Raw genomic sequence first — 23,521 nt, 5'->3', positions numbered from 1 at the left:
TCATTTTATATCCGGTAAGATGCATTTAAGATATACTTAGAGGGTTTTGGGCTGACAAATAACCACAATTAAGATCATTGCTAGGCTAATCGCCGACAACATACATGTATGTATGTAGTGAGAGTGCTATCGCTAAACCATATAAACATTAAAAGCCTTAACTCCATTGACAAACGACATGAAATACATTAGACTTGACAGTGGATGTTAGCAATTAACAAAAGATTTTGAATTGAAAATTTCGTAACTCACCTTTCCAAGCACAAGATAGATTCCTGCCGAATTTTCGTGGACGAGGACCTGTTTCACCCAACCAGCAACGAAGTATTTATAAGCCTCCAAGCTCTTGAAGTTTTTCAAATTTTCGTGAGAATAGGCTGATTTTGTGTGGACAAGATAATTGTAAATATCAGCTTAGCAGATGTCAGGCAGACAGGGCGAAGACAGTGGGTCGAAAAACATCGATTTGGGCATCAAATATGGATCTGGCGACTGTATAGAACGAAGCTTTTCCACCTAACGCCTTTTATGCAACACATCCAGTGAGTTTACGGCATCAGAAAGCACCGGGTCTTCCATGAAATGCATTTTAAATTCCTCGATCAATTGAAACCAATGCTAATACAGAGACAAAATGACGGACAAGTGGGCGGAACCATACAGCGAGCACGTGGTTTTGTGACGTCGGTGGGTAGGGTCTATAGAGTGTTTGTGTCTATGTGTGTAAATACAGTGTATCACAAAAGTGAGTACACCCCTCCCATTTCTGCAGATATTTAAGTATATCGTTTCATGGGACAACACTGACAAAATGACACTCTGACACAATGAAAAGTAGTCTGTGTGCAGCTTATATATAATAATATGGTTAATTTATTTTCCCCTCAAAATATAGCCATTAATATCTAAACCCCTGGCAACAAAAGTAAGTACACCCCTTAGAAACTACGTACATCCCTAAATGTCCAAATTGAGTACTGCTTGTTATTTTCCCTCCAAAATGTCATGTGACTCGTTACAGTAGTGCTGTCAGCATTGCTGCAGAGATTGAAGAGGTGGGGGGGTCAGCGTGTTGGTGCTCAGACCATATGCCACACTCTACATCAAATTGGTGTGCATGGCTGTCACCCCAAGAGGAAGCCTCTTCTGAAGACCGCCCGTCTCATCAGACCATAGTGTCAAGAATACGCAGGCAGACAGGTTGTGTGGACCCCCAAAAAGCAGGAAAAAGGAAGCGAGGCAGAAGGGCGGTGCAAAAGGTTTTAATTGATGCCAACAAAAAAACGCAGGCATGAACGTGGACCAGTACATTGACAATGACGCAACAAGGAATGAAAAGAAACTGGGAGCTTATATACACACATGCAGACAAGGGGTAACGAGACAACGAGGAACAGGTGAGCACAGGAGGATGCAAGTTCAGAGATAAACTAGGAGAAGGCACAACAGGTGAAATTAATAGGCAATCACACTAGGAGGAAACCAACACAAAACCTAACACATAGGACATGGTTCCAGTAAATCATGTGCTTTGTTGACATGTCTTCAGCAAACTGTTTGCAGGGTTTCCTGTTCCTAAACCCTAACCCCCACCCCAAATTTGCATCAAAAGTGACTGAATTTACGAAATGACATTTAATGACACCTTTCATTAGCATTTATGTTCATGACAAGAGTCATGTAATGGTAATGACACTGTCACAAGAAGCAAAGAAAATGTAACCAAATATTTCTACAGAAGTTTATCATTTTCACAGAACTTCTAATTTATAGGTGGCACAGCTGCATTTTATGTAAAGTAGACTTCTCTTGACTCTGGGACATCGAATATTTTAGGCTTTGCAATAGATGATGCAACACATGTCCTCCGAATGGTTTGAAGCTTTAATTGTACAAGCTTGACATTTGGCAGTTTGCCAGAGTGAAACAAAACTGGCTGCAGAGAAATAATGTATTTTAAAGGGTGATTTTGGGGCACGTGCCATAGATGGGAATGTATTATACTCAAGGAATTGCAGTCCTTGGTGTGTGTTTGGCTGCGTCAGTGTAACAGCATCTTCTGAGTCACACTCACCTCCTGTGACTGTCAGTTGAGAAGGCGGTTGGCTGTCAAACTGCTGCACCTGTTTCCAATATTTCTACATTTTCGATGACAAAAATAATGGGTAAATACTAAATTATACTTCCTCTTTCATATATCTTATGGAAAAAAACATTTCAAATTCACATGTCACATAACACCAGTATATATATCCATAATTTATTAATAATAATAATAAATAATAATTTAATTAATTCCATAGCATTTTATTTTTTTCTTCAACTTCAGCAATCTCATTTTAGTGCATTCTCGAACAGGTTAACAGTCATTTAGCAGTGTGGGTTGTAGTGTCAGTTTTCTTATATTAGATAACAGAATGTAAATGTCTCTTCCAAATATGTTTTCACACCCAAAACAGAATTTGCTTCCTGGTTTCTCTCAATGACTAATTGCATTGATAATTTCTGTTTGCATGAGTGTGAAAGAACGGAAGGGGGAGGCGTTGCGAGGTGTTGGCAGCTAGCGAGAGTTGGCGATGGCTCCTGGTGTCGATGCCAGTAGAAGACACTTAAGCAGCCCATGCTACCAGAGTAATGACTTTTGAAATGTGGTACCGAAGGAATAATGTGAGTACTCTTTTATATTGTGTACTGTGCCCATGGTTAGAAACTATTTTCTTTGCACCAGTGCTCGGGAAGTAGCCTTGCATCAGTGGAAGACTATACTCCTTGTCCTCCCTCCTGTTTCAACACCATATCTGCTTGCTGTCACAAACGTGGTGTGATAGTTGCCTGTAGGGGTCCATAACTCTAGGAATCGTTGACAACTTCAAGGCTCAATTTTCTATTTTCACATCTGGTTGGGCAGGTAAAAACAGGCAGGTTAGTGGATCTGTAGATTTTGTCAGACCTGCTGGCAGATTTTCAGTTGTAAGTGATGTAAGTCAAGTCAAATTTAAGGTCCAGGTACCTGGCCTCTTAATTAACCCTTAAAAGTCATGGGATGCTCGCACGTGTCCTGCACGCATGTCATTTATGAAGCTTCATCACGTTGTAATTACGTCACCCACGTGCCTGTGGTTTGTTTGGTTTGAAAGTGCAGAAGTTGAGATTCACTCTCGTTTTTACCTGAAGTCAATCGACCAAGTAAATTGAAATAATGTCATTTGAGTTTTATAGTTTTATTGCCCTCATTAAAAAAAAAAAAACATAAAACGCTGCACGGACCGGGTGTTTATCGCCATATTTCCATCATTTCTTGTTCCTATTTCAAAACGAAAAGCACCACGAAAAACTACATATCCCAGGAGCCATGATGAGGTCACGAAGAACGGATGTAATGTGAACATTTTTAATAAATTACTAAGAGAGGTGCTATCTAAGGAGAGGGAGGTGAGGTAGCGAGTGACGGCCGGTTGGATTGAGTGAGCATTTTTGAAACATGCGGAATGAATCTAAAACTAAATTTGCGCAAGCTACTGCACCTTTGTCTTGTTCAAGGGGAAACTAAGTGGCATGCCTGAAAAAATGAACTGAACTAGTTTATTGTGATTATGTTTGAAAAGTTTTTTTTCAATGTTATATTCCTTTTCTTTTCCCTACTGTCAGTCTTTTCAATTTGAATATACGTAGATGTGTGTGCACAAGAAGCTTGATTGTATGTACAGTACAGTATTTTTTATCAAGTGATAGGTGAAATACCTAACCCCACAGAGATATCCTCCCAACCCTTTTTGGGTTAGATGATATATTTGTATTTCCCACTGTTTTGCACTGTTGGTCTACTGTATATACTGTTTTGACCATAGTATGTGTAAAGTGATCCTGGAACCCAAATAGCAAAATATAACTGGAGCGGACATGGGCCAGATGTACTGCAAATTTCGGCCCAACTTTGTAAAACGGATCCGCTCCAGTGTCTTTTTGAACAATGGCCCAAACTCAGTAAGGAGTCACTTGCCGGATCAGCAACCAGTTCTGGGTCAGAACTGGTCCAAAGTAGCAGACACAACATTAATGTATGCACCAGATGTTACCCAATCTGGGCCAGATTTGTATCAAAACTGTTTTCAGTATTAAATTTGGAGTCCATTTTGTTAAATGTATCATACTGTAATGTGTTTATATTGTAAATTAAATTTGTCGTTCAAAAGCAATAATGACAGCACTTCTTTTTCATGCCATTTATTAATGCTTATATATTAATGCAACATAACAACAACATAACGATATAACATTGTTTTTTTCACAAAATATTTTACTTTGGGGCTGTCAAAATTATCGCGTTAATGGGCGATAATTTTTTTAACTAATCATGTTGAAATATTTGGAGCATTTAACGCGCATGCCCCGCTCAAACAGATTAAAATGACAGCACAGTGTAATGTCCACTTGTTACTTGTGTTTTTTTGGTGATTTTTTGCCCTCTGCTGGCGCTTGGGTGCGACTGATTTTATGGGTTTCATTACCATGAGCACTGTGTAATTATTGACATCAACAATGGCGAGCTACTAGTTGTTTTTTTTTAATGAAAATTTTACAAATTTTATTAAAACGAAAACATTAAGAGGGGTTTTAATATAAAATTTCTATAACTTGTACCAACATTTATCTTTTAAGAACTACAAGTCTTTCTATCCATGGATCGCTTTAACAGAATGTTAATAATATTAATGTCATCTTGTTGATTTATTGTTATAATAAACAAATACAGTACTTATGTACCATATGTTGAATGTATATGTCCGTCTTGTGTCTTATCTTTCCATTTCAATAATAATTTACAGAAAAATATGGCATGCTTTATAGATGGTATGAATTGCGATTAATTATGATTAATTTTTAAGCTGTAAAATCAACTCGATTAAAAATTTTAATCGTTTGATAGCCCTAATTTTAATTGGAACAAGCAACTCAACATTAATGATGACCCATTTTATAGACAGTTAACAACATTTCGTATTTGTTAAGGTGCTGGGGTAACTGGGGACCTAATTCAGTGAGGATGAGAGGGAATGGTAGATAATGTCCAAAGAATCTGGTGGGAAGTTTGGTGATAGAACAGGTGAACGGGCAGGCAGGCGTTTTGCCAGACAAGCAGTACAGGATCTAGCAGGGGAAAACACAAAAATGAGCTCAGTATCAGGATTAAAAGATTATTTGTTAGCTGAAAGTCACATACCTGCAGGTGAGTTGCTGATCAGGCGATGATGTGAGGCCAAGGACCGGTTTAAGTAAGCTGCTGACGATGATCAACAGCACCTAGTCCCAGGCTCACCTATCTGTGCAATCAAGGCGACAATTAAGGGAAATCTTTCATAGTGCTGATCCGGGCCGCATCTGGCGCACTCACCTGAAGCGTGTGTGGTTGCTATGCGGATCTGGCGAGCTGCAGCTGGATCCGGCACGCAGTTGCCTGCTATTGGAAAAGTGACTCCTTACTGAGTTTGGACCATTGTTCAAAAAGACACAGGGGCGGATCTGTTTTACGAAGTTGGGCCGAAATTTGCAGTACATCTGGCCCATATCCGCTCCAGTTATATTTTGATATCTCGGAAAGAACGTGAACGTGGATTTTTGAGCACCGCGAAAACTCCCAGCACTGAAGCTCCGGGCGGTTCGAGCTCTTCGCACAGCCGCTCAAAGCTTATCTTTTTCGGACACGGAAGGCTGGGGTGATATCCCGTTCTCTGGCAAAAAGTAAATTTGTTGTTTTACCCAAAATGTGGCTTTTTGAGTCAGATTGACTGGCACAAATCCCCTTAAAATGCACAAATGAAGTACAGTGCCTTGCAAAAGTATTCGGCCCCCTTGAATCTTGCAACCTTTCGCCACATTTCAGGCTTCAAACATAAAGATATGAAATTTAATTTTTTTGTCAAGAATCAACAACTAGTGGGACACAATGGTGAAGTGGAACAACATTAATTGGATTATTTAAACTTTTTTAACAGATAAAAAACTGAAAAGTGGGGCGTGTAATATTATTCGGCCCCTTTACTTTCAGTGCAGCAAACTCACTCCAGAAGTTCAGTGAGGATCTCTGAATGATCCAATGTTGTCCTAAATGACCGATGATGATAAATAGAATCCACTGTGTGTAATCAAGTCTCCGTATAAATGCACCTGCTCTGTGATAGTCTCAGGGTTCTGTTTAAAGTGCAGAGAGCATTATGAAAACCAAGGAACACACCAGGCAGGTCCGAGATACTGTTGTGGAGAAGTTTAAAGCTGGATTTGGATACAAAAAGATTTCCCAAGCTTTAAACATCTGAAGGAGCACTGTGCAAGCCATCATATTGAAATGGAAGGAGCATCAGACCACTGCAAATCTACCAAGACCCGGCCGTCCTTCCAAACTTTCTTCTCAAACAAGGAGAAAACTGATCAGAGATGCAGCCAAGAGGCCCATGATCACTCTGGATGAACTGCAGAGATCTACAGCTGAGGTGGGAGACTCTGTCCATAGGACAACAATCAGTCCTACACTGCACAAATCTGGCCTTTATGGAAGAGTGGCAAGAAGAAAGCCATTTCTCAAAGATATCCATAAAAAGTCTCGTTTAAAGTTTGCCACAAGCCACCTGGGAGACACACCAAACATGTGGAAGAAGGTGCTCTGGTCAGATGAAACCAAAATTGAACTTTTTGGCCACAATGCAAAACGATACGTTTGGCGTAAAAGCAACACAGCTCATCACCCTGAACACACCATTCCCACTGTCAAACATGGTGGTGGCAGCATCATGGTTTGGGCCTGCTTTTCTTCAGCAGGGACAGGGAAGATGGTTAAAATTGACGGGAAGATGGATGCAGCCAAATACAGGAAGATTCTGGAAGAAAACCTGTTGGTATCTGCACAAGACCTGAGACTGGGACGGAGATTTATCTTCCAGCAGGACAATGATCCAAAACATAAAGCCAAATCTACAATGGAATGGTTAAAAAAAAAATGTATCCAGGTGTTAGAATGGCCAAGTCAAAGTCCAGACCTGAATCCAATCGAGAATCTGTGGAAAGAGCTGAAGACTGCTGTTCACAAACACTCTCCATCCAACCTCACTGAGCTCGAGCTGTTTTGCAAGGAAGAATGGGCAAGAATGTCAGTCTCCCGATGTGCAAAACTGATAGAAACATACCCCAAGCGACTTGCAGCTGTAATTGCAGTAAAAGGTGGCGCTACAAAGTATTAACTCAAGGGGGCCAAATAATATTGCACGCCCCACTTTTCAGTTTTTTATTTGTTAAAAAAGTTTAAATTATCCAATAAATGTTGTTCCACTTCACGATTGTGTCCCACTTGTTGTTGATTCTTGACAAAAAAAATAAATTTCATATCTTTATGTTTGAAGCCTGAAATGTGGCGAAAGGTTGCAAGATTCAAGGGGGCCGAATACTTTTGCAAGGCACTGTATATAATGCTTTGGAAGACAAGCATTTTGGTGAGTTCATTTATATCATTTTATAAATAATATTTAACCAATGACAAAAAATATTATATTTCATTAAGATACACATGTACTGTATATAGAAATGTAAAGTAAATAAAATAGAGGTACATCAAATAAAATAGAAGGATTATAGATTGTACCAAAAAAAAATAAAAAAGAAACTCCATGCAAAACCTGTGCTTGGAACCTTTGATCTGTGTGCGAACTTGCTTTTATTTGAAGTTATTTGGGGGGAAATAGATGCTTAATTCATCTTTGAAAATGTAAAGTTACCCAACTCTTGTTTCTAATGATGTTTCAATTTGAATTATGTAAGGTAAGCACATCGGTCAACTCCTGTGCTAATAGGTGTACATTTATAACATAAAATGTATAATTTTCGTGTTTAAAAAAATGAAATCAATGAAGTCAAAATGCGATTAATCGCGAGTAGACTATGGACTGTATGTGATTAATAAAATTCGATGAAATACGGAGAAAGAAATTAAGTTTAACATAAAGTGGGTTAACTAAGAGTTAACTGTATGCAAAAATGCAATTAAGTGTGAATGAAAATTTTAATCGCTTGACAGCACTAGTATATGTATGTATATATATATATATATATATTATATATTCCCATTTACTTCGAAGCCCTCCTCAATTCCACCGACACGCCTTCCTTTGAGGAAGCAGAGTCTGGGGACTCTGAGGTGGGCTCTTCAATCTCTGGGGTTGAAGTCACTGAGGCGGTTGGTAAGCTCCTCGGTGGCAAGGCCCCGGGGGTAGATGAGATCCGCCCGGAGTTCCTGAAGGCTCTGGATGTTGTAGGGCTGTCATGGCTGACACGCTTCAACATTGCGTGGACATCGGGGACAGTGCCTCTGGATTGGCAGACCGGGGTGGTGGTCCAAAAAGGGGGACCGGAGGGTGTGTTCCAATTATAGAGGGATCACACTCCTCAGCCTCCCCGGTAAAGTCTATTCAGGGGTGCTGGAGAGAAGGGTCCATCGGGAAGTCAAATCTCAGATTCAGGAGGAGCAGTGTGGTTTCGTCCCGGCCGTGGAACAGTGGACCAGCTCTACCCCTCCTGGCAGGGTCCTCGAGGGTGCATGGGAGTTTGCCCAACCAGTCTACATGTGTTTTGTGGATTTGGAGAAGGCGTTTGACCGTGTGCCTAGGGGAGTCCTGTGGAGGGTGCTCCGGGAGTACGGGGTACCGAGCCCGTTGGTAAGGGCTGTTTGGTCCCTGTACGACTGGTGTCAGAGTCTGGTCCGCATTGCCGGCAGTAAGTCGAATTCGTTCCCAGTGAGGATTGGACTCCGCCAAGGTTGCCCTTTGTCACCGATTCTGTTCATAATTTTTATGAACAGAATTTCTAGGCGCAGCCGAAGCGTTGAGGGTGTCCGGTTTGGTGGCCTCAGCATTGCATCACTGCTTTTTGCAGATGATGTGGTGCTGTTGGCTTCATCAAGCTGTGACCTCCAACTCTCACTGGGGCAGTTTGCAGCCGAGTGTGAAGTGGTTGGGATGAAGATCAGCACCTCCAAATCCGAGACCATGGTCCTCAGCCGGAAAAGGGTGGCATGCCCTCTCCCAGTCGGGGATGAGATCCTGCCCCAAGTGGAGGAGTTCAAGTATGTTGGGGTCTTGTTCACGAGTGAGGGTTGGAGGGAGCGGAACATTGATAGGCAGATCGGTGCAGCGTCTGCAGTGATGCGGACTCTGCACCGGTCCGTTGTGGTGAAGAAGGAGCCGAGCCAAAAGGCGAAGCTCTCGATTTACCGGTCGATCTACGTTCCTACCCTCACCTATGGTCACGAGCTGTGGGTCGTGACCGAAAGAACAAGATCCCGGATACAAGCGGCCGAAATGAGTTTCCTCCGCAGGGTGTCCGGGCTCTCCCTTAGAGATCGGGTGAGAAGCTCGGTCATCCGGGAGGGGCTTGGTGTCGAGCCGCTACTCCTTAGCGTTGAGAGGAGCCAGTTGAGGTGGCTCGGGCATCTGGTTCGGATGCCTCCTGGACGCCTCCCTCGAGAGGTGTTCCGGGCATGTCCCACCGGCGGGAGGCCCCGGGGTCAACCCAGGACATGCTGGAGAGACTATGTCGCTCGGCTGGCCTGGGAACGCCTTGGAATCCCGCCGGAGGCTTCCCTGCTAAAGCTGCTGCCCCCGCGACCTGACCCCGGAATAAGCGGAAGATAATGGATGGATGGATGGATGGATGGATATATATAAATATATATATATATATTTTTTTGTGTGTGTGTAGGCTTTTCCCCCGAGGCAGTTCTTGGTCTGTGTAAAAACAGAAAGTGAGGCTTTTCAAGGAGGCAACTTTGCGCAATTTGGACCTTGGGTCTTATCTAATTTTCTGAAATCACTCTTGTATGCATTGTAGAGCTGGTCCAAAATGTCACCGTTGTATATATATTAAAAAAATGTGTTTTTTCACTACCCATCTGTTCTAACTCTGCCGTGTATTCTCCTCAAATAAACCGTGCCCGGACCCCTGGTCGTTCAGTGGAATGCCTATTTGCTCATGATCTGTAGGCCACGGGAATTGTGTGCCTCAGTGGTCCCGCTTTTCATTTATGCCCGTGTTCTACACTTAGTGCTATACATCACTGACTTTTAACTGCTGTCTTCCGTTTCCCCACAGCACAAAGCGGCATCATTCATGGTTTTCAAAAGTATTTAGCCCTCAAAATAAATACAATATTCATTTGGACCCTGAGGATGCATGTGAGTGGCCGATGTCCCAATTTTCTGGATTCATAATATTGTATGAAATACAACTCCGAAATGGCAACATGGGTTGAATGATGAGCACATGATTTGATAAATTGTTATTCATGACTCAATACAGCTAAAAGACAACTGAGTTCATTGAAAACAACTGTAATTTCTCGTGTGTAGTATGCATTTGTGCATTATACTGTAAGCACATCAGAGCGGTAGGCAGCATTAGTGTCGAAGCTGGTAAAACAAATTCTTCTTTTGTAAATTTGTAACCTGTCATAACACTGCTATCTCAGGTTTTCGATTGAAGTTCGGAAATCAGAGTAGAGCAAGAGCGTTGCCCTGTCGCGGATGTTTGTTGATATTTACTGATTGCAGAGAGCAAAAATCATATTTTGAAAATCTATTTTAGGGCTCAATGTGCTTATGTGTGTTTAAAAATATGGAACCAAAAGTACATACTGTATGTAGTTAAATGCTCATGCAATTGCATTTCAATGAAGCCATAATCATGCCTTCACCTCTTGATTGTTGGCTGACTACTGAATGAATGAATGAATAAAACATTTTGTGCATTTTGATTGTAAATATCACAGATAATCAGGTTATTTTCAGGTCGTAGCAACTAAAATCGAGATCATGATTATGATTCAATTGATCGTATTGCTCTTCCATTGTAAGCCTTGAGCATCAAGGATGGCTTTGCAGTCTTTCATTAGTGTTGTAGATATATAGGACTCTTTATTTTCTTAGGTGGTAAAGCTTCCCATTCTTCTTGGCAGGAATCCTCCTGTCTCTATGAATCGTTGGGTGGTTTAACATGATCACCCCAGAGTCCCTCGGTGATATAGAAGTCAGCAGACAGTGATGGCCACTGCAGATCCTTATTTATTACTGCTCCGCTGGAGGAGACACTTGGCCTTGTGCTTTAATTGGCTTATTGTCTAGAAAGTCAAGGTGTGTCCCATTTGTAGCTTTACAGTTGATCATTTGCAAATTGTCCACGATTGACAATAACAGGCTGTATTCAATGAGCAATCATTTTTCACGACATTCCAGTTCTGTAATAGGTTAACCCAAGGGCGTAGGTTTGCAAAGCGATGGTAGGGACATAACACTACCAACTTTTCAGGATGCTCAAATTGTCCCCACTAACCTTTAAGTAATTTTATTTGCATTATATACTGTAATGACTTTAGTTATATAGGTAATTTAGATTGTCCTCCCATTTGTTGTAATGATAGAATATCTCTAACCATTGTTATGTGAATTATTTTCATTACAATAAGACTTACATGTTTCCCTTTTTACTTGCTCAATGTGCCGGTGCATTTTTTCCCCTCAAACTAACACTAACCCTGTAGGTTAGAGTAAAGCAAATACAATAAATGATTAGACGAAGAATTTCTTTTCATTTTTTTTTTTTTTTTTTTTTTTTTTAACTATATGCATATTTTAAGCCCAAACATTCAAGTGTCTTTAAAATACAGACAAAGGCCATCTTTGTGATTCCTTTTGTTTAACAATTTAAAATGAGCACACACATTCCATTTTATCACTATCCCTACAAAAAAGAGGGAAATAATCCTTAAGAACATCATCAAACTGCTGCAGACTGTTGGGTAAGTGATTCTATTAAAAGGCCACCCCCTTAGATAAGAACGTGTATGATTCAGACTCTGGAACCCCAGGTTCATATTAATTTTGTCATTCTGCCTGAAAAGAAAAAAAATCTTTGAATGTCCTTTCTTGATTCATAAAAATGTTGAGGCTTCTGTGGTTTAATGGTTATCAAATGTCAAAAAGTTTGCATATTTCTCACTAATGCCTTTTTAATTCATGCCTAACTTATTGTATAATGTATAAAATTGATTTCATAACTATAAAGGCACAATGGAGTCGAAAGGACGTCGAAATAATAAAACCCAATTAAATGATAAATATCATACCTGAGGGTTAAATTAACGTTGAGTCCTGCTTGAATAGATGAAAATAACCTCAAGTTATTCCACCAAAACTTTTGTGGTGTATTTTTCTGGCGCAAACTGGGGTTCCTTGAAGGCTCTTCGGCTGGTCCCCAAGGGTGTGGGGGTGATGTAGAAATGAAAGAAAGTTTTGTGTCTCCTAATTAAACAGCTGTATTTCTCTAGGGTGGCAGGAAAAGCGATTACGTCTCCCCCAACAAACTTAGCCACTATATTACCTTTCTATTTCTTTGATCCTGCAACCTGGCCAATAGGAGGCAAAGTCAACTCCACACTGCAAAAGGCTGGCTCCTGCAGTGTCTTACTCTTCTGTAGTCATGTGTTTACCGAAAGTCTAAAAAAAGTCTCAAATGTATTTCAAAACAAGTTACAAGTTACTTTAGGAAATAATAATTGCGGAATAACTTATATAATAACTTAATAACTAAGTTATGAGTTCTCTCTTTCATTGTAAAAAGGTTTTGCAAGTTAATTGGTAATAATTTGTTGAATGCTTTATAAAGGACTAGTGAAGTGTTATACTTCACAAAATCGTTAAATTTTAGCAGCTTTGAGTGAATGAACAATTTATGTGTATGCTCCAGAAACCCGACCTTATGAGTGATCCACACGGCCCGTTTCTGTAAGGTGACTAAAGGATTTATCATGCTCTGATAGGTGTTTCCCCAGACTTCAACACAATGTGAGAAGTATGGGAGAAATGTGTAAACAAATGTATCCCTCGATACTTGATGATTGACACAAAATTGGATGAACATGTTAATTATGATAAGGTGTTCAAAAAGAACCCATGCATGAAATTTGACAGGAAGTTGGCCAATTTGGATTAAAAGCACCCATTTGGGGCAAACTCCAAGGATCATACTTCATCTCCTACCAGGGGATTCATATTGTGCGTGAAATTGCTAAGCTCGATCACCTACATTTAATTTGGTTTGTTTGGTTTCAAATTTTCAACACCATTTAGAAGATTTTCTGTGAAAGAAAGCAATTTTAGTGGCTGTTTGTCACTATTCAAAGCATACATTTTTCATCACAGTTGCATGTACCTCTTGATAAAATATCACAGACCCTGATTGTGAGATAAAAAAGCCAACTGCCTGTGAGGAATTTCACACTGAAAAAAAACCCCACTGGGAGCATATAAAGGAATGTAGGATTTAAACGATATGCTGTGACTTGGGGAAGATTTGCATGTCTTAATGGTGAATAGGGAAAACAAAAACAATGTGGAATTAGTATTCAGTGTAGGAATTGGGTAGACAGTCGTGCTAAACTTTGCCGCAGAACTGAGCTCTCACGCCACTTACTTCCTCCAAATGGCATCACCTTGTCACAAGTGATGACTCACTTATAGTGATTTTGCCAGGAGAAATTTGGCCCACTGAATGCAAATAGCAGCGAGGTTAAGCCGCATGTTTTGGACTGTTGCTTGTTTGCAGTAATTACATTGTCATCTCTTTTCAGGGAGCGCATACAGAGAATGCATGGAAAATGGCACATGGGCACTAAAGAGCAATTATTCAAACTGCGAGCCCATCTTAGGGAAAAACGTAAGTTTACTTTGCTACATTTTTTGAAATGACACCCAAAGAAACGGCTTTTTCTGGTTGTTGTCGCACAATTAAACACTTGAGACATTTTGTTTCCGGACGCCTGCGCTCATCTCCAAGTGCAATATCAGTGTCTGGATGAGTCGAAGCCTGCAGGCATATTGTAAGACCGACCGCAATATGCGGCCCGATTGCCTCTCATGGCGTCTCCAGACTCAAGTGTATTTCTGGCTCTTGCTCTATTTTTCTGCAGACAAATTTAGACATCCGAAGACATTTGAAATGTGTCAATGGCATTTACTTACCTTCCATTTACTGAAAGGGCCACAATGAAGAGGCTCGTGATATGTTTTCAGGAAGGTGGCAAAATAAAATAAGGAGTTGTACCTTGAGGAACGACTATCATTGACCAAGTACTATAATTCCCTAAGTCATCTTTAACTAACTGAGACAATGTAAACAAACACATTTATTCTTTCTTTGTTTCCCTTTCACCTAGTCGTCATCAAGCCAGATAAAAAGTTGAATCTATGGGGCGCCGTTTGTAAAGCAGCACATGCTGAAAATTCTGACTACATTTTCTCACATTTAGCGCCATACAGTGTTTAAAATGTGGTGTAAATTTTTAGAGTCACTTTTTTGTTGTTGTTGCACATTTACAACATTATTTAGCAACTCAAATATTCATTTTTAAATAAGAAGTTTTTGACCTGATTCTTTAAATATGTAATTTAAATCTTTAAATTTATATCCTATATCCTAAATGCTAAATCTGGAAACGGTTGGAACTAAATATTTGTTAGGTTTTGTGTTGGTTTTCTCCTAGTGTGACTTGTCCCTGTGATTGCCCATTGATTTCACCTGTTGTGCCTCTTACTGTATCCTCAAATCTGCATCCTCCTGTGCTCACCTGTTCCTCGTTGTGTCGTTACCCCTTGTCTGTGTGTGTGTGTATATAAGCTCCCAGTTTCTTTTCATTCCTTGTTGCGTCATTGTCTATGTCTATGCCAACGTCAATTTCAAGTCCTGTCCACGCCCTCCTGTACCAGTCCCTCTGTTTAAGTAAGTTTTGGTTTGAACATTGCCTTTTTGATCCCCAGTCCTTTTGGTTGTACCTTGTGCTTTTGGTTAGTTGTTATTAAAACGTTTTTTGAGTTCACCAGCACCTGCATTGCTGCTTTTGTTTCCCTGCAATTGGGTCCACACCACCTGCCTTCCCGCGTTTCCCTGACAATATTTAGCTTAATATGCAAATTCACATGACTGGAGACCGGAAGTAACAAAATCTGGAACACACAAAATACTCTTTAAATGTAGTTTCTCCTAAATATGTATTTTACCAATATATTGTTATTATCACAATGAGTCATGTCTAAGAGCAGACTGCCACCGTTGAGTAGGTTTTATTCATTTTCAAGCAACGTGAACAGACAGTCTGAGCTGCTCCACCAACTTTTATTTTGTTACTTCCGGTCTCCAGTCATGTAGATTTGCATATTAAGCTAAATATTTAGTTCCGACCATTTCCATATTTAACATTTAGGATCTAGGATATAAATTTAAGATTTTAATTAAATATTTAGTTCTGGATTTAAAGAATAAGGTCCAAAACTTCTTGATTAAAAAATGAATATTTAAGTTGCTAAATAATGTTGTAAATGTGCAAAAAAAAAAAAAAAGTAACTCTAAAAATTTCACACCATTTTAAACACTGTGTGGCGCTAAATGTGAGAAAATGTTGTCGTAATTTTCAGCATGTGCTGCTTTACAAACGGCGCCTCATATGAATCAGGGCAACTGTACCTTTTGTTTGTTGAAAGTGTAATTCTTTTTCTCAGTGAAATTGTCATCATTTTCTCCGGCTACCAGTATAGTAAGCAACAATCTAGGTTGCATTTTGCCTCTTACATTCGACTATTTCAATAAGTGAATATAATGTATATTTAATAAGGGTGTTGTCAGGGTCTGTAAACGCGGAAACAAGGTTGGACCTCACAACAGACAACAAACGACTGAGGGAAGCGTATACGGGCTTATTAAATACAAAACAAAAACACACGATCGCGGTAAAAAGGGGAAACAACAAAACGGGTCAATACACAAACGCCAGGGTAAACCAAGGTGGTAGGCAGAGAGCCAATAAAACAAATAAAATACACTCACGTACCTGCACAAGGTAGAGGCATACAAAACTAAAGTGACAGGCGACCAAAACCCACTGCAGGGGCAAAATTACCAAAGTAGCAAGCTACTCGAATGACAACGATGTCCAATGGCGACCAGTAAGGAAATATCTCGGCTCCCTTCCATTGGATCGCCTGCGTCTTTATACTATTGTCGATGAGCAGGAATTAGCTGCAGGTGCGATGTTGTATATATGATGACATATATGATGATATGATGATATGATGATGCTGTATATATACAGGACTGTCTCAAAAAATTAGAATATTGTGTATTCTAATTTTCTGAGACAGTCCAGTATATTGGTCATGCCTTTTTTTAATATACAGTATATATTTAAATTAAATCGTTTTCTTATTGTATTTAATGTTACAGACATAATATGTTACCCTCATCCAGAGTCTTTAGTTTAGGCTTAAGGAGGGGTTAACAAAAATATCCCGATAACGGTGGCAATTAATTTATTAAAAAATGTGTCATGTTAAAATATTCAACGCAATTAATGTATATGCTGCACGACTCTCTCACTCATTGCAGCGCTCAATCTGTAATGACGCCGTTTTTACCATTATAGAGAGGGAAAAAAGGCAGTTCAAAAAGAGTAGAGTGAATTTTGGCAGCCTTTGGAGCCTTCCGTTAATTGGCTAAAGCCTTGCAATCCTTCTCCCTATGATTAGAATTATCATGGGAGGCTAGGTGGGGAAGCAAGATGGCAATTGATCTGTCTTATCACCTTAAGTTGTTTCCCAAAGCAGAGATCCATTGGTAGCACGACGCACAGTCATGGGTCCACTTCCCATCATGCATTTGGGATGGCCACAGTATCATTTACTGAAAGCTCAACAAATACACTAGATGGCAATATTTAGTCACAATACACAAAGTCACAAGTCTTTCTATCCATGGATCCCTCTCACAGAAAGAATGTTAATAATGTAAATGCCATCTTGAGGATTTATTATCATAATAAACAAATACAGTACTTATGTACTGTATGTTGAATGTATATATTCGTCCGAGTTTTATTCATTTTGTTTCTTAATGCATTGCCAAAATGTACGTATATGATCGGGAAAAAAGATCGGGAATGATTGGAATTGAATCGGGAGCAAAAAAAAGCTATCGGATCGGGAAATATCGGTATCGGCAGATACTCAAACTAAAACGATCGGGATCGGATCGGGAGCAAAAAAACATGATCGGAACAACCCTACTAATGACTCAATGCAACTGTGTAGCTGTGGCCTGTTTGTTCTTCTCTTCTACAAACAGTATTAATTGCATCTTTAAATGCAACCAGTTTGGAATATAATTTGCTGATTAAAAGAATAATTCACAGTCATTTGACTTGAAGTCTTTGAAAGGTGTCACTTGGTAACTTGACGCTCCTTAAATACGCTTTACAATTCAGAATGTCTCCTATCAACGATGTTATCTCCTGATAGCGCTCTAATAATACACATTGCAAAAATGTTTTTTTTCCTTCAACACTGTAGAATTTATGATGACTATGCATATGACTCAAAAGTCACAGCTGCCAACTTTAATGCCTTGCACAGGTGCTGAAAAATGTGCTGCCTATTCAACACAAATAATTTGAGACCATGTTTTCTTTTAAGCTGTGTACTTAAAAACAATACAGTATAATTTTTGACAATGAGGCCCAATGGTACTTTTTTTTAATAAGACTGTGCAATATAGTATTCATAATGTCATGCTGGGCTGACCACCAGGATATGACACAGATGCTTCAACAACACAGCTAACTTCAAAGCCAAAATAATAAATGTCATCCGACAGGCCATGCATTGCACTGAAATTGCCATGTAAATTATACTGATGAGTTGTTTTAACACTAAAATGTCTGCTACCCACTAGGTTATCTGTACAGTAGACGCTTTTATTTTATTTTATTTTATTTAGGTTTGTAAAGCTATAGCTGTGTATTGTCTGGATATAAAAATCTGTCTTTTTGTTTGCTCTTTTTCAGGGAGTGTATCCTGTGCATTACGAGATAGCACTGATCATCAACTACCTGGGCCACTGCATCTCTGTGGGGGCACTGTTAGTGGCCTTCATCCTCTTCATGTGCTTAAGGCGAGTACAAAAATAGTGCACAAACATCTCTATGTGTGATGCGTGCAGCAGATGTTCCAGAACATTCTTCTCATATTTCCTCCATTGCGCGTCATCATTAGGTCGCTTATGTCAAATGAAAAGATTACAGCAGCTCAGCGCCTCATGCATATGTGCCTTTTATCATGATGGTTTCCCTTCTCCTCCTCTTCACTGGAGGCTTTGTGATTCTTTACATCTACTGTGAAGCACACGCCTACACCTGCTCTAGCGGGCCTCAGCTTTACCGATACCAGTAAGCAGCTGACTGGGATTAAAAGATGAAATAATCAATAATTTTGGGGGGTATTAAAAGATGGCAAATGTTTGTACTTTGCCAAGTCCGCTTGCATGTGGGCCCGAAAAGACACCAATGTAGACCTCCCACTTTAGTCTTCGTCGATCAGGTTTCATCGAAATATACAACATGAAAAAGAAACAAAACTGTGGCAGCCAAAAACCTGGGGGGAAAAAGCCCAAGAGTAAGTAGGAATTGCATGCCAAAATGTGAAGTTTGCCAATGGGCTTTGAGTTTTGTTTTTTTTTGACAACCTAGAATGAAACTGAACCTACTGAAACTTGCCAGAAAATGATAGGAAATTGTTACATTTGTTTCATTTTGGTGAAGGGCGTAGGTTTGGTCTCAATATTGCTAGGGATGATATAACAGCATAGCCTGCATGTACACTTTTTGCTGGGGACGGGACATTCATAAGACTAAATAGATTAGGTGAACGGTGGTCAGGGCTACATTTCTCACCAATATGAACCAAAAGTATAACGTCTTAATCTGATATTTTTTCTTAAATCTAGTCGAATAACTTTCTTCATCTTGTTTTGAGTTTTAATATCTAGTTAACAAAATAATGTATCAGATTCTTCCACTTACTTTTAGTAAATATTACCATTTGCTCTTATTAAGCCCATACATGTAAAAGTCAAGAAAAAATGCTTTCAAATAATGTTTTGAACAATATTTATTCTTGAATTAAGAACATTTCTGCCAAACATTTTTTTTTTTAGATTAAATGTACAAACTTTTTGCTTAAAATAAGTCCGTTCAGTTTATTTTCAGATAGCTAATTTTATTTCAAGAAATCTGATTAAAATTTACTTAAAGCACTGGCAGATAATTTCACTTATTATAATGTTTTGGTTTTTTTATTTGGTCAGTTTTAAGGAGGTGGGTTTTGCAGTGAATATGCATTGGTTCAGATGATACAACGTACGATTCAAACCTTTGTTGTCAAAAACTAAAGAAACATTTTGAAAGCTTCCAGGATAAATGTCTGGATTTTATTAGCAAATTCAAATTGCATTATTTGAACACAAATTATATTAACATACACAAGAAATATAAAGCTGTTATTTATCTCTTAAGCGTCCAGTGGCCTATACTACGAAGCTGGTTTTCTGGCTTAGCAGGGTAACTTCGAGAGTAACTTCATCGCGTGCGACCTAAGTTTGCAGCTAAGCGAGACTACGAAAGGTGGATATGTTGGAACCGAGAAGTGTTGCCATGGCAACACACGCCACAAGCCAAACCTGGTCGTCTCAGAGTTAGATCTTGCTTAACCCCAGAATTCTAATTAACCACGCTATATTTAAACAGCCCTCCTCCGCGGACGTGTCCTCCTGACAATGACAGCGTACCTGGACGACCCAAACGACATTGGCGCGCGGATTGTGAGGGGCTCTCTTCAGAGGGCATGGGTTTTTGGAGACCGCCAGAATCCGCTGGCGTACCCGGAAGATGTTCTCCATGAAAGATATAGATTTTCAGCTTAGGGAATTCTTTACCTGTGACAAATGATCGAGGCGGACGTCACTAATGTAACCCGCCGAGTCAGGCCCTCACAACCGCGCAGCTTGTGTGCCTGTCCGTGCGCTCTTTTGCTAGGGACAATATATGTATTCCATCTGTGATGCTGAATACCTGCGTAAGAACACTGTATGCCGTGCGATTCGGAGTGGGGTATGGAAACGCTTCAAATTGATTGTTAAAATCGCTGAATGTAAACGAATGCGGAGCATTGCTCTCATACAAGAAATATATTTAACGAACTTTCCAGCGTTATTTCGTTGTGTAAATGCAGTTATAATAATCATAGAAAAATGTAGACTATTTAAACATTGAGAAAACTTGCGTTTTTTTCTGCCAACTCGAAGAGATTAAATTGTCAAATCCACTGATAGGACAGACGCACAAATATAAAAGACATAAATGTTTATTGAATATGCATCTTACAGTCTTGTTTAACTGTGAAAATTCGTTATAAAAGACGGGCTTTAATTTACGCAACAACGCATGGCATCCTGCATTTCCTTCTTCTCCTTGAGTCCTTACAAATATAACATTTTTTTTTTTTTTTTGGTTGGGCTTGGGCCTGCAAATCAAGTTGATTGATCGGACTCGGGTCGGGCTGGATTTTTTAGCCCCAAACTAAAAAAAGAACATACGTATTCATACAGTCAAGGGGACTAAACATACAATCATCCTGCTTCATGTGGTGATGCGCGATAAATTATTTCTTACTGTTAAGTACCAAATCTTCTTTTACTGTCCTAACAGCAGGCTTTATTTCTTTTGATGGACATAAGTAAACTGGCATATTGACGCATTCACAAATCACACGATCTGTAAATTCGCTGTCAATAGACCCGTCGAACTCTACTCGCCGAATCGGTGTTGGATTTCGCGGTGAGGGTGGATTTTAATCATCGCGCATTCCTCCTCCGTGAAGTAAGGTGCCCGTGCCATCGTCACAAGTAGTGTTTGACTCTGGTCTCCGCCCCCTTTTATGTGAACGCGCAGTAACTCTGACTGGGTTGACACAGGTTCGACTAATCAACCTCATAATCAGCGTCGTAGCACCGATTGACCACAAACTAGACAACCAGGTTTTGTCAACTCCGGTTACCCGCTAGTAAACTGGATTACTTCTGGGGAGGTTGAACTCCGTTCGTAGTATAGGCCACAGGAATGAAAAAAACAACAACAAAAAACATTTGTCTTAATACCACTCACAATTGTCCATCTAAATAAATTAATAACAAATAATAAATAATAAACAAAATAAAGAAATAAGATAATAAATAATAATAAATAACAAAAAAATAAAAATAAAAATGGAGCCTTCCTTCAGGGACAACATTATTGCTTTTGTCCACAAGCAGAGCAAAACTCAACAAAAAATGAATGCTCCTTTGGGCTGCTTTAAGACCAAATAAACTAAATAAAAATGAAAAGAAGAGGGTAAACCTTGGTTTACTACATTTCTTACAGCTGAGTAGAGTTCACTATATTTTTCACAGTTTAATTAACGTTAACATTGTAGAAAATACATACAGGAGGACACTTCTCCTAAGCAGTTTGCCACTCAGGTTAGCAAGTTCACACAGTTTAATGTAATGGTGATGCTAAACTGTGATGCAGGTCGGACTTTCATTTGCAAAATGAGTGGTGTTTTCCCACCTTCACACTAATGACTCTTTACATTACTTACAGCGGCTGCTGGCTGAAAGAAAAAACTTCTAATATCCCTCCTCTTCGAAGCGGGTGGAGGAGGCGGCATGTCGACATGTAACGTGATTCTGTAGTGTGAGGGTGTGCGTGTGTGTGGGAACGTGCGTTTAAGAAAAAAAACTTGGACTAGCACATTCAGCAAGTGTAAAAGGGGTGGATGTAAGTCTGAAAATAATTAAAATAATTCACTTAATAATGGATGGATCAATTCTATCATTACAACATATGGGAAGACAATCTTAACACACTGAACACATTATATAATGAAAATAAGGTTGCTTAAAAGTCAGTGGGGACAATTTGAGGATCCTAAAAAGTTGGTAGTGTTTTGTCCCTACCGTCCCTATGCAAAAGTACGCCCTTGATTTTGGCCAATATAAAGGAAGGTCACTCAAGAAAATCATCCAGCTTTCTTAATGACAATTTCCAGAGCATATAGACCCCACTCACATGACGTAACAACCACGCTTCCGTGCCATATTGTCCGTCAACTCGTCGTGTTTAAGCATTACCGCTACGTAAATTCCTCCTATTATGGCGTGTTTTTCTGCTCGTTAACTTTAAAAATCAAAATGGTGAAGGCGTGTGTGGCGGTTGGTTGCAGTCACAGAGAAGATAGACGGAGAGACTTGAAGTTCTACCGTATTCCAAGAGACCCGGAGAGGAGAGCGAGATGGAATGCTGCAATTCGACGACAAAACTGGGCACCAAACGATCACCACAGATTATGTAGTAGTCATTTTATATCTGGTAAGATGCATTTAATATATATTTAGAGGGTTTTGGGCTGACAACCACAATTAAGATCATTGCGAGGCTAATCGCCGACAACATAAAGTTTCAAATTCAAGATGCTTATTTCTTCCACCATCATTATTTTTTGAATAATATTTAGCTGGTAACAAGTGAAAGAAGCTGGCCTCGTCTACGGATCATCAGTTAAACAGGGTGTCCAAACTTTTTGCAAAGGGGACCAGATTTGGTGTGGTAAAAATGTGGGGGGCTACCTTGGCTGATTTACGTAGAACAATACATTTAAACAAATTTTAGCAAGCCCTTCTGTGTGTCACATTTGCTTTATTATTATTATCTTTAATTCATAATTTCAACAATCTCGTCTTTGTGGCGTTCTCTTTCTACAATCGGGCTCTAGCGAAATACTGCTGCTGTGAAATTAAACTAGCTTCAAGTTGATTTCATTTCTCGCTGCGTATCTTCCCTGTAATGTTGTCGTACATGTCAGCGTGTCTTGTTTGTTAATATAGCGTCACATCGAACTCTTTGAAAACAGCGACTGTCTCTTTGCAAATGAGGCAGACACAGTTGTTGTGTACTTTATTGAAGAAATAGTCCAATATCCACCTATCCTTGAAGCGTCGGCCATTGCAGTCAACTTTTTTTTTTTATTGATTGTCGCCATTTTAGAAAATTGGAAGTAAAAGGTCACACGGGGTAATGTTGCTTAGAGTGCTACTCTTAAAGTTGTTCAAAGTTTCGTGAGAATAGGCTGAGTTTCTGTGGACAAGATAGTTGTAGATATCAGGGTAGCAGATGTCAGGCAGAGACGGCGAAGACAGCGGGTCCAAAAATATCGATTTAGGCATCAAATATGGATCTGGCGAATGGATAGACTGAAGCTTTTCCACATAACGCCTTTTATGCAACGCATCCAATGAGTTTACAGCGTCTGAAAGCACCGGGCTTCCATGAATTGCACTATAAATTGCACGACGAATTGAAACCATTGAGAATACGGATAAACAATGACGGACAATATTAGAGGTGTGCAAAATTTCCGATTCTTAGATTATTCGCGATTCGGCCGTGGAAGATTCGAGAACGATTCACAAACATCCAAATTCCGATTATTGAAATATGCGAAGTAAAGCGGAAGTGCACAACACTCAGCGCGCAGCGGGGACTTCTGGACGGAACGGAGCGAGAGTA

General features: G+C 39.7%; 1 protein-coding gene across 1 annotated transcript in view; it reads left to right on the top strand.

Annotated features, from left to right (window-relative positions):
- Positions 1–23,521, top strand: part of LOC130929497 (corticotropin-releasing factor receptor 2) — a 114,676-nt gene that overhangs the window by 42,228 nt on the left and 48,927 nt on the right. Inside the window, exons 3-4 of the mRNA XM_057856653.1 lie at positions 13,664–13,749; positions 17,924–18,030. Coding sequence (XP_057712636.1) covers positions 13,664–13,749; positions 17,924–18,030 — 193 coding nt within the window. The remainder of the gene's footprint in view (positions 1–13,663; positions 13,750–17,923; positions 18,031–23,521) is intronic.

The sequence above is a fragment of the Corythoichthys intestinalis genome, chromosome 14 (assembly GCF_030265065.1).
Source record: "Corythoichthys intestinalis isolate RoL2023-P3 chromosome 14, ASM3026506v1, whole genome shotgun sequence".
Classification (NCBI taxonomy): Eukaryota; Metazoa; Chordata; class Actinopteri; order Syngnathiformes; family Syngnathidae; genus Corythoichthys; species Corythoichthys intestinalis.
The sequence above is the reverse complement of the archived record's forward strand: the minus strand, read 5'-3'. Positions and strand labels throughout refer to the sequence as shown.